The 18,228-nt window shown below is 40.0% G+C and overlaps 2 protein-coding genes across 4 annotated transcripts; both read right to left on the bottom strand.

Moving 5' to 3' along the window:
• Positions 1–431: 431 nt before the first annotated feature.
• LOC137870594 (hydroxylysine kinase-like) lies at positions 432–8,589 on the bottom strand. Its single transcript, XM_068707999.1, has 5 exons — positions 8,586–8,589; positions 6,831–7,139; positions 3,655–3,797; positions 2,145–2,325; positions 432–1,291 (listed from the first exon to the last, which is right to left on the bottom strand). The coding sequence occupies exons 1-5, from the start codon at positions 8,587–8,589 to the stop codon at positions 855–857; spliced, it is 1,074 nt and encodes a 357-aa protein (XP_068564100.1). The 3' UTR covers positions 432–854.
• A 1,905-nt stretch (positions 8,590–10,494) lies between these two features.
• hykk.2 (hydroxylysine kinase, tandem duplicate 2) lies at positions 10,495–15,204 on the bottom strand. Of its 3 annotated transcripts, XM_068707481.1 has the most exons (6): positions 14,862–15,204; positions 14,177–14,204; positions 13,179–13,487; positions 12,278–12,420; positions 11,753–11,933; positions 10,495–11,568 (listed from the first exon to the last, which is right to left on the bottom strand). In XM_068707481.1, the coding sequence occupies exons 3-6, from the start codon at positions 13,480–13,482 to the stop codon at positions 11,126–11,128; spliced, it is 1,071 nt and encodes a 356-aa protein (XP_068563582.1). In that variant the 5' UTR covers positions 13,483–13,487; positions 14,177–14,204; positions 14,862–15,204; the 3' UTR covers positions 10,495–11,125. The 3 variants fall into 3 exon arrangements, with proteins under 3 accessions (XP_068563582.1, XP_068563583.1, XP_068563581.1); XM_068707482.1 differs by lacking the exon at positions 14,177–14,204 and having other exon boundaries at positions 13,179–13,505; XM_068707480.1 differs by lacking the exon at positions 14,177–14,204 and having other exon boundaries at positions 14,862–15,203.
• Positions 15,205–18,228: the final 3,024 nt, after the last annotated feature.

Genomic DNA, 18,228 nt, shown 5'->3' with positions numbered 1-18,228 from the left:
TTAGCAAAATATTTTCAGTAAAATGTAGTTAAGCGCCAATAGTACTCATTCTACTCTATGAATGCTATATCACTAAATTATTATTACTGATGCATTGAATGTTAGTAGTATTTAAATGCTGTAGTTGGTCGAGGTGGAGCTAATATGAACTATTTTATATACTGTCAGTTTAACCTGTAACAATTTAGGCTTTATCTGATGATGTTTTGTATGTGAAATATTTGCCAAACAAATTTAGCTCTCGAATAAATGTAGTGGAGTAAAAAGTACAATGTTTCTATTTGGAATGTAATGCAGTAGAAGCATAAAGTAGCAGAAGATGGAAATACTCAAGTAAACTACAAATACCTTTTTGCGGTAACATAGCTGTTTATTTACTTGGTACCAATACAGTGATACATATTGATGATCCATTAAGAAATACTCGGTTTCTCATTTCTAATGAGCTAAAGGCAATTTTTTGGAAGTAATCTGCAATTCAAAAAGTTAAGAGGACATTAATAAAAGGTTCCTTTAATAGCCCTCCTCGTCTGTAGTAAATGTTAACAAATTGTTAATATAAGTCTAGTCCATTGACGAGATCTTAATGACATCAAAAGGGTCATGCTATTCTAGAGGAGGACGTAAACCAATTAGAGAATATTTTGTATTAATGGCCTTCTATAAAGCCATTAATTGCAATTCTTGGGTGCCGGTTGAGGAAGTGGTTCCAACAATTGTATAAAGTGTCAAATATTGTTTGATTCAAATATGGTGAAATTCCAGTGTCCAAACCTGAAAAAGCTACAGTTCAGATATTCTTTGTAAATGCAAATCTTTATTTTTTTTTAATGCTTATCCATTGATAAACTTTATTATTTGTCTGAGAATGTGCTGGCATCTGTGAACCATTTCCTTTCTACGTCTTTCTTGCCCATCTCCCACAGTTTAGTAAGAAGCAGAGTCCCACTTTTGTTTGTAATCAGGAGATATTTGTTGTCTGGGTATTTTGTGGCATTGTACCAGCCGTAAACCACAGACTGGCACAACCGGCCAAGCACCAGCAGGAAGAGGGAATCCTTTTCCTCATCACTGAGCACCATGACGCTCTCCCAGCCTGCCAACACTGCTCCACCTACATCCAAAGGATTGGGGTTCTCCAGCATCATGTACGCAATTGCTATAGCCACTTCAAATACATAGCAATCAATCATGAGCAGAGAAAAGTCCAGCACGCCTGACACCTCATGACGCCCGTTGTCTACAGGTGTGACAATGATGTTCTGGTCATTTATGTCTCCATGTATTATTCCTGTGAAAGATACCACAGAAAAACTTAGGACCTTTATGCTTCTAAATGTGCTTTAGGGAAAAACTATACATTCATTTGAGGACAGCCAAATTCCAGACATTTATTTCCGATATGTTACCATAGTGTAGAAGTATCTAGGTATATAAAACTTCAATAACCTGTTGGGTAGGACAACTCTTGCTTTTAGGCTGATAAATAAAACTTGTTAGCCCATCCACCAGATATGGATGAAAAAAAAAATATATATATATATATATATATATATATACATTTGGCATAACTAGCATTTGTTTGGATTTGGGTTAACTTTGTCCGTGTGCCCTTTGGTCATGGACAAGTAGTGTAAAGGGAGTTTTTAGCTTATTTCCAGAAAAAAACAGTTGCTTACTGTCTGACACTATGAGAGCAGTGAGAGTAAACTAAAATGGAAAAGTTGTGGGCTGGTAAACCAAATAAGTGAGCTCTATTGAGCAGAGGCCAACCGCAAAATGCAAAATGTCATCACAACACGTTAAGGAGCTGTTCAGTCTTGACCAAAGTGGTGGACCGACAGATGGGCATTGCAGGCAATGCAGTTATATGGCTAAGAATATAAAATATAGCTGTTTTAAGGTTATGGGTAATGGTTACAGAACATAAACCCTAGTCTGTATAAAGGCCACACTGCTTCCTGCACTGTCAGTGAACATTGTCATTGGTTGTAAACTGTGAGTCGTGGAATTGCCCATATGGCCATGATTTTTATGGATACTAGGTTGCATTTTCAAGCAACCTGTTACATTACATTACATTTCACAGAAAAACTATTTAACAAAAGAGAACATAATGAATGTAGACTTGATATCTGTATTACCTTTATGGAAGGAGGCGATTTTGGGCATCACGTGTGACTTATACTGTTCAATGACTGCTTTGACCACTTCCTGCAGGGGATTTCCATCCATCAGTGATAGGTAGCCTTCTATGAGAGGAATGTTGGACAAACTCCAAAGCTCGTCGTTGTTTTGTAAGGCATCTAGGTTTGGAGATACCAGCTGAAAAAGTGAAAATGTTTTATATTTTTGCATGCATTTTATATCACAACTTTTTGATACCTTTAAGCTGCATTAACCAGTATAATCAGTCTGACAAATTATGGCCCTATAAAGTTGATATGGCTAACATAGCACATCAACTCCTAGAAATAAAATTGGGTTTTTTTCAGATAAAACCTGAACAATGAACTCTCATCTCATCTTCGACCACTTATCCGGGATCGGGTCGCAGGGGCAACAGCTCCAGCAGGGGACCCCAAACTTCCCTTTCCCGAGCCACATCAGCCAGCTCTGACTGGGGGATCCCGAGGCGCTCCCAGGCCAGTTTGGAGATATAGTCCCTCCACCTGGTCCTGGGCCTCCCTCGGGGTCTCCTCCCAGCTGGTCGTGCCTGGAACACCTCCCTGGGGAGGCGCCCAGGTGACATCCTTACCAGATGCCCGAACCACCTCAACTGGTTCCTTTCCACGCAAAGGAGCAGCGGCTCTACTCCGAGTCCCTCACGGATGACCGAACTTCTCACCCTATCTCTAAGGGAGATGCCAGCCACCCTCCTGAGGAAACCCATTTCGGCCGCTTGTACCCGCGATCTAATTCTTTCGGTCATGACCCAGTCCACATGACCATAGGTGAGGGTAGGAACGAAGATTGCCCGGTAGATAGAGAGCTTTGCCTTGCGGCTCAGCTCTCTTTTCGTCACAACGGTGCGGTAAAGCGACTGCAATACCGCCCCAGCTGCTCCGATTCTCCGGCCAATCTCACGTTCCATTGTTCCCTCACTCGCGAACAAGACCCCGAGGTACTTGAACTCCTTCACTTGGGGTAAGGACTCATTCCCTACCCGGAGTGGACAATCCACCGGTTTCCTGCTGAGAACCATGGCCTCAGATTTAGAGGTGCTGATCCTCATCCCAACCGCTTCACACTCGGCTGCGAACCGATCCAGTGAGTGCTGGAGGTCACAGCCCAATGAAGACATCAGGACCACATCATCTGCAAACAGCAGCGATGCAATCCTCAGCCCACCGAACTGTAAACACTCCTCCCCACGACTACGCCTCGATATCCTGTCCATGAATACCACAAACAGGATTGTTGACAAAGCGCAGCTCTGGCGGAGGCCAACCCTCAGCAGAAACGAGTCCGACTTACTGCCGAGAACCCGGACAGAGCTCTCACTTTGGGCGTACAGGGATGAACAATGAACTGAAAGACACTAAACAATCCTCAATCATTCGTGAAACGGCTGCATGTGGAGGTGAGGGGAGGTGGCCACCTCCTCCAAAATATATATTAGCTGAAATATACAAGTTTGAAATTTGAACTTGCTTGTTGCAATGTCGTATCTATGACGGCAGCCAACTTGCCGACATGATAGAGATCTTGCGTTGTGACTGGAGATTCTCCGACAGTTTTTCCAGGGAGATAGATCATCAGCCTCACACAGTAGGTCTGAGCACCATGTCCACAGTCTAATAACAGAAGGTGGGTACAAAAAACAAAAAAGATTTTTAGTTCACTATAGCGTCATAACTTTGTATGGTCTTGTTTAGAACTTGAAAGATCATGTAATACTATTTAATAAGGGACAAAATCCCTTGCCAGAGATTTTTCTTGGACAATTCACACTGGGCAGAGCTGGTGATGTTGGTTTTATAAAAGCATTGCTAGTATAACATATTCTAGTATAAGTCCTGACAACAGCAGAAAACAAAAGATAGATAGATAGATAGATAGATAGATAGATAGATAGATAGATAGATAGATAGATAGATAGATAGATAGATAGATAGATACAGTTGTGGTCAAAAGTTTACATACACTTGTAAAGAACATAATGTCATGGCTCTCTTGAGTTTCCCCGTTATTTCTACAACTCTGATTTTTCTCTGATAGAGTGATTGGAACAGATACTTCTTTGTCACAAAAAACATTCATGAAGTTTGGTTCTTTCATGACTTTATTATGGGTTAACAGAAAAAGTGATCAAATCTGCTTGGTCAAATTTATACATACAGCAGTGCTAATATTTGGTTACATGTCCCTTGGCCATTTTCACTTCAATTAGGCGCTTTTGGTAGCCATCCACAAGCTTCTGGCAAGCTTCTCGTTGAATCTTTGACCACTCCTCTTGACAGAATTGGTGCAGTTCAGTTAAATTTGATGGCTTTCTGACATGGACTTGTTTCTTCAGCATTGTCCACATGTTCTCAATGGGATTTAAGTCAGGACTTTGGGAAGGCCAGTCTAAAACCCTAATTCTAGCCTGATTTAGCCATTCCATTACCACTTTTGATGTGTGTTTGGGGTCATTGTCCTGTTGGAACACCCAACTGCGCCCAAGACCCAACCTTCGGGCTGATGATTTTAGGTTATCTTGAAGAATTTGAAGGTAATCCTCCTTCTTCATTATCCCATTTACTCTCTGTAAAGCACCAGTTCCATTGGCAGCAAAACAGCCCCACAGCATAATACTACCACCACCGTGCTTGACGGTAGGCATGGTGTTCTTGGGGTTAAAGGCCTCACCTTTTCTCCTCCAAACATATTGCTGGGCATTGTGGCCAAACAGCTCAATTTTTGTTTTGTCTGACCACAGAACTTTCCTCCAGAAGGTCTTATCTTTGTCCACGTGATCAGCAGCAAACTTCAGTCGAGCCTTAAGGTGCCGCTTTTGGAGCGAGGGCTTCCTTCTTGCACGGCAGCCTCTCAGTCCATGGAGATGCAAAACACGCTTGACTGTGGACACTGACACCTGTGTTCCAGCAGCTTCTAATTCTTGGCAGATCTGCTTTTTGGTGGTTCTCGGTTGACTCTTCACCCTCCTGACCAATTTTCTCTCAGCAGCAGGTGATAGCTTGCGTTTTCTTCCTGATCGTGGCAGTGACAAAACAGTGCCATGCACTTTATACTTACAAACAATTGGTTGCACTGTTGCTCTTGGGACCTGCAGCTGCTTTGAAATGGCTCCAAGTGACTTTCCTGACTTGTTCAAGTCAATGATTCGCTTTTTCAGATCCATGCTGAGCTCCTTTGACTTTCCCATTGTAGCGTTTGTGGGCGTTTGTATCCAATGAGCCCTATTTAAATGGCCTCAGAGAAGTCACCAGCTGTAGTCACTCATAATCACTCACAAGAAGTTAAGAGGCCATGCTATGAAGCTCATTTCATTGACACAACTTTCTAAGTCACCAAAATTGCTAATTCATGTTGCTGTATGTATATTTTTGACCCAGCAGATTTTGTCACTTTTTCTGTTAACCCATAATAAAGTCATGAAAGAACCAAACTTCATGAATGTTTTTTGTGACAAAGAAGTATCTGTTCCAATCACTCTATCAGAGAAAAATCAGAGTTGTAGAAATAACTGGAAACTCAAGAGAGCCATGACATTATGTTCTTTACAAGTATATGTAAACTTTTGACCACAACTGTAGATACTAACTGTATTGATCCCGCGAGGGGAAATTATTTTGTTACAAGCAGCAACAAAACAAAACAAAACAAGCATAGCCAGACATTAAAAAAATACATTAAAAAAATAAAAAAAAGACATGCAGTATCAGAGACAACCACAAACGCATTAAGTTGATTTCAATTTATAAGGTGCAAAATAGTGGACGACATTTTTCCCAAGTTCAATACATATCATTTAACAGTCCTGAAATCTGGTCTTGTGAGCAGTGTTTTGTTTTTTTTTATTAAGAAAAGATGTGATATTCTGAGACAGCTTTTGCAGGAGACTTTCATAAATGAATATTATAGAATATAGACAAAATGAAACCTTGGGAAGAGGTGCCTTTGTACTGTAGCTGGTGTCCGTATATAATAATAATAATAATAATAATAATGATAATAAGTAATAATATAATTGCTGTAACTGAGGGTTCATGTCGGTTAGGTCACAAAACAGAACACTCAACTATTCTTTCGTTTGTGTGTGTGAAATCACACAGTCACATTGTGGGGACCATTCCGTATGAGGACAAAATGCATGTCCTCATAACTTAAATCATTACACTTTACGGTAAAGACTTGGTTTAAGGTTTAGGTAAAGGTTAGGCGGATAGGGTAACTCGGTTAGCTGCGAGTTACACTATGTCACGCATGCTCAAATGACATAGCTGTAAGTTTGTGTTGAGGAAAGTAACCTGTCCTTTGGAGACATATGTTGACACATACCACGGTGTTTCTGGGCTTTCTTACAGCACAAAATGATAAACCTTCCTCAAGCCCCTCTAAACTGTAGCTCCAGCATGTTGGAAAAAACTATTCTAACAACCATCTGTAATCTAGTGCCTAAACATAAATCGTATCCAGAAAATGTAACTACTTCAACCTAAACTTCACCATCTCCATAGTGTGTTTCTGTATTAACAATGGGGGAAGGCTCCCTCAGTCATTAGTTTAACCACGCACCTCTCGCAGCATGTGATTTTAGAATATTATGATTCGAACTAAGTGAAATGTTATGAAATTGGACTGCTGCGATATGTTGCTATTACCTATTTCCTCCATACTCATGAGCTGCCCGGTGGTGGTGGGCATGGCTGTCTGAGAGGGAACTCCATGCTGGTGTAGAAAGGACATGGCCAGGGTCTGCACCTCCATCCGGGTGGTATACTTACTTTCTTTCGAGTTTGTGATCTTCAGGACGTACTTGTTATCCTCCTTGTCTACTATGAGGAAGTTCTGGTCCATGTAACTCGGCAGGGTGGAGATCTCAGTTATGGTCACTCCATAAAGTTGCAGTGTCAGTTCGGTTGCTTGCTGCAGGGTGAGCATTGGCCTGTGTTCAACAGCTGTGGTAGTAGCTGCACACCAGAGTGAAATCAAAACACAATTTTGCAAAAAGTTTATAAACTGTGACTTGTGAATCAGCCAAAGTTCACACCAAGTCCAGAAACACATTTTCAGTTTAATCACGTGGTTAAATTAAAATGACAGGGAAACTTTGCAGAGACAAAAGCACATTTTATAGGACCCTTTGCTTTGCCTGTTAATACTGACTTGATGTTTATCTCGCAGTGTTGTGTTCTGCATTGTTTAGATTTTTTGTTTGTATATATATATATATATATATATAAATGTATAGATATACTTAAAGTATGACTTTCAAGCTATTATGTATTATATCCTTAGATTATTATCACTTGTGTATTAATGTAAAAGCAGGATTTTAATGTCATAGTTGCTTTGAGGTGGATCTCATTTTTAATTAGTTTGTATCAGACTGTAACTAATGATTATTATTTTATCCATTAGTTGATGGTTTGTAGATATTCTGAAAATAGTGACATCTTCACAATGTTTGTTCCACCGATAGTCCCACATTGTTATTTGTTACAATATAAATACAATAATTAAAAAGGAAAAGCAAAAATCTTCAATTTTGAGAAGCTGGAGCCATGAAATGTGCTTGCATGATACATTATTTAAACGATCAGAATAGTTTAATTAATTTTATGGTAATCAACTAATCGATTCAACTATACTGTACTTCCATATGTTTTGTATGCCAAACTCTTCACTTCAAGCTGTCAGATAAATGTAGTGAAGAAAAAAAAGAGAAATATTCCCCTCTGAAATGTGGTGGAGTAGAAGTAGAAATTAATGTGAGAATACTCAAGTATTCCAAATTTTCTTTTGCACTACCCTGAGCTTTCCAGCATTCTTTACTTCCTGTTACTCCTGTTTGTTGCTACCTGCCTGAAACTGGGTTGACAATTTTGGAATTCCACTTCACATGCCGTTTCATGTTTTGCCTTTGGGTTTTTGTTGTTCGGTGCAGCCAGCATTACAACAAACTTGATTCAATTCAATTAAATTTATTTTGTATAGCCCAAAATCACAAATTTGCCTCAGAGGGCTTTGCAATCTGTACACATGCGTCATCCTCTGTCCCAGGACCCTCACATCGGTACAGGAAAAACTCCCCCCAAAAAACCCTTTAACAGGGAGAAAAATAGGAAGAAACCTTAGAGAGAGCAACAGAGGGGGGATCCCTCTCCCAGGATGGACAGACGTGCAATAAATGTCATGTGTACACAATGAACAACATAACAGAGTGACAACACATGAAATATGAGAGCACTTGAGAGCATTATTTTCTATTTAGATGTTATAATGCATTAGGGGACCAAATATTATGATCAATATTCATTGTAGCGGGTGTTAGAAAATGAAGTATAACTAAATGAGAATATTTTAGTTTTTAATGGGTTTTATTTTCCAGTAATTTATCAGATATGTGCACTCACCCATCGTCCGTCTCTCAGCAGATAACAGAAGTGAAGTGGAAAGGGTGTCACACAAGCCTCGAACAAGCTTGAACAGGTTTATCATGTATCTTTCAGTAGGCACCAGTCAAACAGACTCAAACCATTTTACACCAGTGTCACCGGCGAAAACAAACTTAACTTCCTGATAAAGGCTAAAAACATATATCTTTAACTTTAATTACAACTTCCCTGCTGTGTAAAATCCTGAAACAATGAGGTTTATGATCACTGACAGAGACCACTGTTGTCTATAGTGAAGTAGTACATCTGATACTTTATGAAACTGGCAAGACGGCAGCGAGAATGGACTAAATCCTACGAGAGGTAAAATAGTAGCATACCTGTGAAACTCTGAGATCATTTACTTTGTAATACCATCAACTGTTATTGTTATCATAGCGTCATGGAACAACTGGAGCCTCAAGCTACATAACCAGTTTCCTCCCTACTGTCAAGACATGCCCTCAATACAGGTGAAGAATTCTGACTACTATTTATCGTACTGAGATACTGTACTGACAGGCTTTAGGAAAGAGTTCTTTGAAGATCTTTGCCATCAACTTATGGTTCTGTACTTTTTAAATTATTGGTTGACAGACTAGATTTTTCATAAAAATAGTACCACGTATGCTTTTGGCCATAAAGTCGATTAAAGCAATTATAATACATGACTAATACCCATAAAGGGTCAGATTTTTTATTTATTTTTTGTCATCAGTCAAGCCTCCATTGGAAGCAGGAGCTTATGAGGACCACAGGAGGGCAGTTTTACACTAGATTTTATCCACAGCTATAAAGGCGGGAACATACTAAAACAGCTGATCTGACAAGTTCTCAAAGCACATTATTAAACAAAAATAAAGCATGAATAAATACTGGAAATAATTGATTCCCTGAATTAAAAGAAAATGTCAAAATGTCAGATGTAAACTTAATGAACCTCCTTGGTCAGGAAACTGAATGTAAAATAGAAAGTTAGAGTTTTTGAATGTGAGCTACAACTCAAATGTGGTAAAAAGTTAGTTCAATTAACCTCCTACCAACAAACAATGAAATGACACTAGGTCACTGTTTTATAGTTTCAAACTGCATCTGCAGTTTTTAGAGAATTCTGTATTTGTTTAGTAGTAATAGTAGTAGTAGTTGCATATAATCAGTGCATATGACCTTGCTCATTAATAATAATGTAGGCTAAATATGACAATAGAGGACTATCATTATATTTTGTGAAATCATCATTTTTCAAAGTAACCAATATATGTTTACAATCAGAGAGCATGAGGAACTTTTTCACAACTAATGTGGTGTCATTATTTCAAGCAATAAATTAGCATGCATTTGCAACTGCTCAAACAAAAAAAGAACTAACTGGAGTATCTGACTCAGCAGCAGAAAGCAGAACATGTTTAGACAGCAGGAAATCAAAATCTAATACATGTTTTTTGTATGTATGTTACTGAACTTTCCTGAAGGGTTGTCACAGTATGTTGGTCGTTTTACAGTTTGCATGTACGGTATGGCACCAAAGTGACATAATGGCTCACCACAAGGAGGTAAGCCTTTCTTTTTTCTTTATTGGTTTATCTGATAAGGGACAGTGCACATTAATAAAAACATTGCTGTAAAGGCATATTTCATCTGTAAAAAAATATGCCTACTGTTCTTTCCTCCAGAGGAGGCTCTAATCTAAGAGCCAAGTGATTCTGAGAAACATAACAAAGGGAGGACTTCGAGCTTTTCAAGAACAGTTACTCATTTTTGATTCTACTTACATGCTCTTTTTGAAGTCAGCACTTGTTCTATAGACCTGGGTTAAGTAGTAACTATATTGACCAATTCCCTGTTTTACAAGTGTAGTCCAAAGACATGTTTTACGATGCAGGTCAAAAACCGTACAAATTAATTATTTATTGGACAACTGCAGAGGTCAGTAGAACAGATAAAGATACAAATGTGACAGTGAGTACGCCTCCTCAGGACAGAACTCGAGTTATGTATGAGTGACATTGTTGAACAACCGCAAATTTTAAAATTGGTGACACAGCAATTCCAAATATTTAACTGACATGAAGAGATACAACATGCCCTCATATTGGATCATGTTTATCATCAAAATATTTGACACACTGCTTGTTAAATGTATGTTTTGTCTCATCTGTCAACAACACATTACAATACTTTGGGGGGGAAAAAATAAGATCCTGCAAAGACAAGATGAATAATCCAAAGCTAATAACCACTCCTGTTAGAAGAACGTTCACCTGGTGACTGCACATGCATGTGTGGTTAATAAATGCATTTATAATATCAACATGATTTACACATTTTGAGTGAATTGTGGCTTTTTGGAGGCAAAATTAAGTGTGCTGCACAGTAAACATATTTGTTGTGATTGCACTTAATGTTAACAGATTTTTTTGGGGAAAAAATGATTTGTTAATACTTTGTGAAAGAGGGTACAGGCAACATTTTTGGTGGATACCGCAACAGTGCGCTGCAAATCTTTCCTTACACATTTCTCACAATTTGTCCCTGAATTGAGCTGCACTCTGAAACCATGCCTTCTCCACCTGCTCCTTTCCGAGCTCCCAGAGTTGACGGAGAGTGTGGACGCCCCTCCTGGATGAAATCATCAGATACTCTGCATTTTCCGGATGCAAAGTCACAGCATGACGAGCATAAACCACTGACTGGCACAAGCGGGACAGCACTAGCACGTAGAGACAATCTTTCTCTGCCTCATTGAGGGGAAGGAGACTTTCCCAGCCGGCGAGGACAGGTCCACCCACCTCTATAGGTTTAGGGTGCTCTGTCATCATGTACATGACAGCAATGGCTAGCTCGTGGATGTAGTAGCCACTGTTCATGTCCCCAAAGTCGAGGATTCCAGAAATCCGGTGGCCGTCACTCTCATCAGTTTGTACAAGCACATTGAGGTCATTGAAGTCACCATGGTTAATGCCTTAGAAAAAGAAGCGATACAATGTTGTTTAGGGGAACCAAAATGTTATCACTCATGAATTCAGTGACATATCTAATCCCTTCTGACAGTAGACAAGGTACTAAAGAGCTGTGTCAAGGGAAGTGAGCAGAAGAGTGTTTACCTGCTCCCTTATTCAAATGTTTAAAGTAACTATTATACTTACACCTGCGGAAATTGGAGCGTTTAGGGATCACAGAGGTCTTGTACTGATGAATGACCGACTTCACAACCTCTTCAAGAGGATCTCCCTCTAATATGTTGATGTATGCTTCCAGGAGGGGAACATTTGACAGACTCCATATGAACTTCTCTCTCTGCAGCACGCCAAGATGAGGGTGCTCCATCTGGAAAAAAACAATAATAATACAGAGAAGCGTCATGCTTAATGAGCAGTGAGGGGCTGGTGCTTTATTATATAGATTATCTGAATTAGATTCCAAAATAACGCAAACATGGGCAACAATGAAGTAGCATAACTATGTGGTTATTAAATTCATGACGAAAGAACTCCAATTCAAAACATAACCAGTAGTGGCAGATGTTGTCTCTTAAGACATCTTGAATCATCTTGAATTTTTCTCTTGAGACAATAAACTTTCATATAGTGTCTTTTATATAGTCATAATAATTGATGGTATTAAAAAACAAATAAATGATCGAAGAGTTTCACTGTATGTTACTATTATACCTCTTGTAGGATTTGGTCCATTCTGGCTGCCGTCTTGCCAGTTTCATAAAGTAACTGTGGTGTTAAAGGAACCTTGGAAATAGTGGTTCCAGGCAAATAAGACAGCAGCCTCACCAGGTACTTCTGACAGCCATAGCCACAATCTGCCAAAGGTAAAGACAGGATTAGTGTTACGATCATTGCCATCGCTCTCAATCCTTATAAAGCAGGTATTCTGCCTTGCGGCATGGAACGTTAGCGTACCTCCTCAACTTGTCAAATACCTACAGCATAGCTAAACCTGCCCTCTCTCTCTGAAAGCATTTATCTTGGGATACTCAGCATGTACACACACTCACATACTAATGATGTATAATATAGAGAATCCTGTAGATGTATTATTGTCAAATGTTACATTGAATTGAGACTGACAGGTCTCTTTATGAACATTAGGAATATGGTTGTTGCAATTCCATATTTGACTTAATAATGTAGGCATTTAAATGCATGCAGCTGCAGTGTGAGTGTACAAAAAATGGTATACTGTATAATATCTTGTTGCACTCTTTGGCTTTGAGTGAGGGAGACACATTTTACCCTCATATGTGGGTGTGCTGAAGAGTGAAAGCTTTAGTCAGTTTGATGGAAACAACTAAGAAATTAGCCCCAGCCTGAGCAGTCAAACTTATCTTTAGTGGTATTAAAATCTCATTGAAAAAAATCTGGAGCATGTGGGAAGGAAGTCGTACAAACATGCCAAAGGTTAGAAAAGTAGCATAATATTTACCTGCAGTACCTATACTTAGCTGCTTCTTCTACTTCTGGTATCTAACCTGGTGTTAAGCCTTCACTGTTAGCATACATGCATACATCCTTGGTTGCTCTTACTTCTAAGGTCCGACCTTTGGGACTGGTCTCATACCTGCTTCTTCCAGGCTCATGAGCTGTCCTGAAGCGGTGGGCAGGGCTGTTTGAGCAGGAAGTCCATTCTGGTGCAGGACAGACATGGCGTACGTCTGCATCTCAATCAGGGAGAGGTTCTTACTGTCCTCCGAGTTCATTATCTTCAGGACGTACTCGCCACCCTCGATGGGCGACACGTAGAAGTTCTGGTCGTCGTAGCTCGGCAGAGAGTGGGTTTCTGATGGCGTCAGCCTGAAGAGTCTCTTCACCATCTCATCCGCCTGAGCGTGGCTGAAGTGGGGCTTGGCATGCTTTGCTGACATTATTGCTGAATGAAAACAACATGCTGTCACAAAAATAGGATTTTGTTGCAGACATTTAGAAAACAAAAGCATCATAGTAACCTATAGTAAATGTATAATAATTTGAAACACATAATTTAGTATGAAACTGCCAAAGGGTGTATACGGCATGCTGCATGCCTCTTTAGAAATCAAATTAAATATTTTTGCCATTATGTGATTTTTTTTAAATTTTAGATTCTGTCAACACGAATAGATTAAAAAAAATATATATTATCACGACTTTAAAGTAATAGTATAGTATAACAATAATGATAATAATAATAATAATAAAAACAGACATTCTGAAATCCAGCTTTTCTAATAAAATATGCCATCTTGGACCCTGGGAAAGTGTGATGATTTGTCCCTAATTTTCCGATATGTTACACACTAAATAATCACTGGGAATGCACTGACAATTACTTTAACTAATTCATTATTATTATGCGTTTTCTTCTGACAATGTTTATGACACACACACACACACACACACACACACACACACACACACACACACACACACACACACACACGGCAGGTGTCATTAATATATCAAGTTTAAAAAAATGTAATGTTAAATAGAAACTGTGACATCCTGAGTCTGAATAAATAGCAAATGAGTTGTACGAGTTGATCCGTGTGTATTGTTGTTTTAACATGGTTAACGCTTTACCTGTGTTATTGCCGGATTGAATGAACACCTGCAATGCAATTCCAAGCACACAAAACATCAGACTCATTACAGGTCTCAACACTATATAGCCTGTAACATTCACCCAAATAGTTTAAGAAGCATTCATTAATAAATTGATAATTTAATTAATCATAATATATAGATAATTCCAGTCTTCGCGGCCATTGGCAAATTTATAGAGGATCAATTGTGGTAAAGTGGCAGAAATATGACTTTATAACGGTTGTAAATTGTTTTCATTATTTAGGCAATTTGTTTTTTATTTAATTTAGCTCTCCTTAAATTGATCGCTGGAGCAAACACGTTTAAAAGCGCACAACTTTTACTTTGAAGGCGAGCTTTCTGTTTCCGGGTCTACACTTCCTTGAATCAAAGTTCATTATTAAAGTTAGATAGCAAAACAAGCACATGTTTGTGTGCAAGGAATTGTATAGCACGTGTTCATTCAATGCGACAATAATACAGGCAAAGCATTAACCACATTTAAGCAGCATCAGTAGGCCAATGAAATTAGGCAATACCCCTAAAATAAAATGACATTGTTCATTACACAACGTGAACAATGGCAGATACATTATACTTAATGCACGGACCCTAGCCAACGTTGCATTAAATAAGAGCCATAGTGGCTGATAACAAGAGACTCACGGGTCGGTAAACCTACCTCACGTTGTGTGGAAGAACAGGAGAACAAGTAGTAAAAAGTAACGTGGCGTGTCCCTCCTTACTGACCATGTTATCGACGCGTACGTCTTACTTTTCTCACGGAAAGACCCTGCTTGAAAAAAAACTACATCCGGTGGGATTAAAAAGCTTTCCGTTTTTTCTTCGTAAGCGTTCGTTAATACATGGTAAAACCATAGTCAAGTAAGAATTAAAATAATAATTAACGTCCGTTTAAAACATTTCAACTTAAAAGTCGTACTGGTAAATGTGTGATTTTGGCAATACATTCGACCATTCGAACATATTCATTACAGTAGCCAACAGTTTTAACTGAACTAACTGTGAAATACAGTTTTGTAACCTACAAAATGCTTCCTAAATTATTTTGTATTCTAATTTATAATCTGAATTTCTCTTAAACTCCACTGAGCCTGTGGATATTGTCCTGATCTCAATTTAAAAGGGTTTATGATTAAGAAATACTTCATTTGTAAATCAGTACGTGACTGACCTAACCTAAATTGAGGATTGTCATACAGTACCTTATAAAAAACAGTGAAAAAAAGCAGGTTGTATCAATGTCATTTTTCTGATTCTCATCTTGCACAGTGTCTAGTACCTGAACTGTGAAGCTTATTCCTTTCCTGGTACATTTCTTTGATGTGATATAAAAGGTGTATCCATTGAAAGAATGTTTTATCATTAATATATCCTGTATAGCGGACTGTGGTGATACACTAAAAACAACGCATTGACTGTGTTATTCAGAAATGTTGGTTTGTTGGGTCTCACCTGTCTGGTTAAGTTAATTTGTTTATTGTGTGCTTATCACTTCAGCAAATGTAAATCATTTGTGTTCGAGTTACCAGCTGGGATGTTGACATTTTCACCGCACATTAATAAAAACAAGTAAAACAAAACAAAATTCACAAAAATTATACTATATACTTTGTTGTTTTTTCTATAGCTCCAACTTGTAGAGCAACTTGAACATGCACTTCCTAAAGTTTAAAGTTACCGTGTTAAAAAACTAAATGGATGTAGATCAAACTAGCATTGGGTTCTTTTAAATGCACAAAGCTAAGCAAAGAATAAATAAAGTGTAAGGACATTTGTTTCTTCATATCTGTTTTCGTTTTTTTTTTTTTTTTTGTTTTTCAAATAACTAAAAAACAACACATTTCTAATATTTAATTATTATAATAGTAAGTGAGGCATTTATAACAGATATTCAGTATTTTAAAAGGACTTGCTATACATGGGCCTGGAACCTAGCCTGACCTGGAATGCCAACCAATGAAGCAGTTTTAAGCTTCTTCTTTTTTCTCACAAAGAGCAAATTAGCAAGACAAAAGTAATTTGGACAGGTGCTTCTCACACATGCGCTCCTGTGTTCCTGATTACAATGACGGCTGGCAGTATTCTCCAAAGAAAAATTGGCTTGTTGACAAAAAACAAAAAGACAGACTGACCAAAACAAGGCACATTAGTTTGCTCAGGCCAGCCAAACCATGACATTTCCATTCATAAAGCCCATCCAATCGCTTCTGTCTTTTGGGTTGCATGTTTCTAGTTTATGTCTCCGTCAAGCTAAGCTAAGACTTCTCGAGCGTGTACTTACGGGTCAATAATCTGTTTCTATTGACTACCATGTGTTTGCATCCTATTTCTGTCTGTTCCTCTGCCCGGTGGTCACGTAGACACTGGACCGCTTTCAGGTGCCGTGACCCCACTAACCTCATCTACCCTACTCTCTCAGCTCGTGGCGAGCAAGTGGTGGCGGGGGGGCTCTGGAATTGTCAGTCGGCAGTGCCGAAAGCTGAGTTCATCTCAGGTTATGCTTCCTTGCTCTCCCTCAACTTTCTTGCTCTAACTGAGACCTGGATCACACCAGAAAACACCACCACACCCGCAGCTCTGTCAGATGTGTACTCTTTCTCTCACACTCCCAGAGCTGCGAGGCAGATCTTTCCTCTACTGTTACCTCTGCTCTCCCTGACCTTGAATCCTTCTCTCTCCTATCCCCTGATACTGCTACTGATCTTCTCCTCTCCGCCCTTACTTCTTCTCTGGACAAACTCTGTACCTTCACCTCCAGGCCTGCACGGCCAACCCCACCTGCCCCGTGGCTGTCGGACTCAGTGCGTACTGATAGACGGAGCCTAAGAGAGGCAGAGCGTAAATGGAGAAAAGGCAAACTCCCGGAGGACCTCCTTAACTTCCAAGCTCTTCTTTCCACTTTTTCCTCCTCTCTATCTACTGCTAAAGCTGCGTTATTCTGCTCTAAAATCCTAACCTCTGCTTCCAATCCTAAAATACTCTTTGAAACTTTCACTTCACTCCTCCAACCCCCACCCCCTTCTCCTACTTCCTCCCTTCTCCCTGATGATTTCGCCAACTTCTTTGACAAGAAGGTAAACGATATCAGATCCTCCTTCTCTCAGCCCCTCTCTCACTGTCCACCCTCTCCCTCCCTCTCCTATTGTCCTTGTCCACCCTCTCCCTCTCTACCCTGTCCAGCCCTTCCCCACAGCTCTCCCTCCGCTCCCCATGCCCCATCTTACCCTATCTGGCAGCCCTCTCCCCTAACGAGGTCCTACCTATCTTACCAGGTGACATGGAGGGGGGCCGTGTCGAAACCACTCATGCTGACTACGGGGGTTCCGCAAGGTTCAGTCCTAAGCCCCCTTCTCTTCTCGCTCTACACAACATCTCTGGGTTCTGTTATTCGCTCGCATGACTTCTCTTATCATTGTTATGCCGATGACACCCAGCTGGTCTTGTCATTTCCCCACGGTGACACCCAAGTGGAGATGTGCATCGCTGCATGCTTGGCTGACATCTCGAAGTGGATGACGACACACCACCTCAAGCTCAACTTGGACAAAACCGAGCTACTGTTCCTCCCGGGGAAGGGTTGTCCGCATCGAGACCTGTCCATCACCATTGATGATACCGTGGTGACGCCGACTCGGACTGCGAGGAACCTGGGTGTGACCCTGGATGACTAACTGTCGTTCTCGGCAAACATTTCATCTGTTACACGCTCCTGCAGATTTCTGCTCTACAACATCAGGAGGATTCGCCCCTCCCTCACTGACGAGACGGCGCAGGTGCTAATCCAAGCTCTTGTCATCTCCCACCTGGACTACTGCAACTCTCTACTCGCCGGAGCCCCGGCCTGGTGTTCAATCACCCCAAGTTCTCCCACACAACTTCCTTTCTCTGTTCTCTACACTGGCTAACTGTAAGAGCTCACATCCAGTTTAAGACTCTGGTGCTGGCCTACAGGGCAGTGAAAGGAACAGTTCCTTCGTATCTCCAGGCCATGGTCAAGCCTTACACCCCCGCCCGACCACTTCGCT

The sequence above is a fragment of the Cebidichthys violaceus genome, unplaced genomic scaffold (assembly GCF_023349555.1).
Source record: "Cebidichthys violaceus isolate CVI_PGR_0920_01 unplaced genomic scaffold, fCebVio1.0.p SCAF_13, whole genome shotgun sequence".
NCBI lineage: Eukaryota > Metazoa > Chordata > Actinopteri > Perciformes > Stichaeidae > Cebidichthys > Cebidichthys violaceus.
This window is presented reverse-complemented; position numbering and strand designations above follow the sequence as displayed.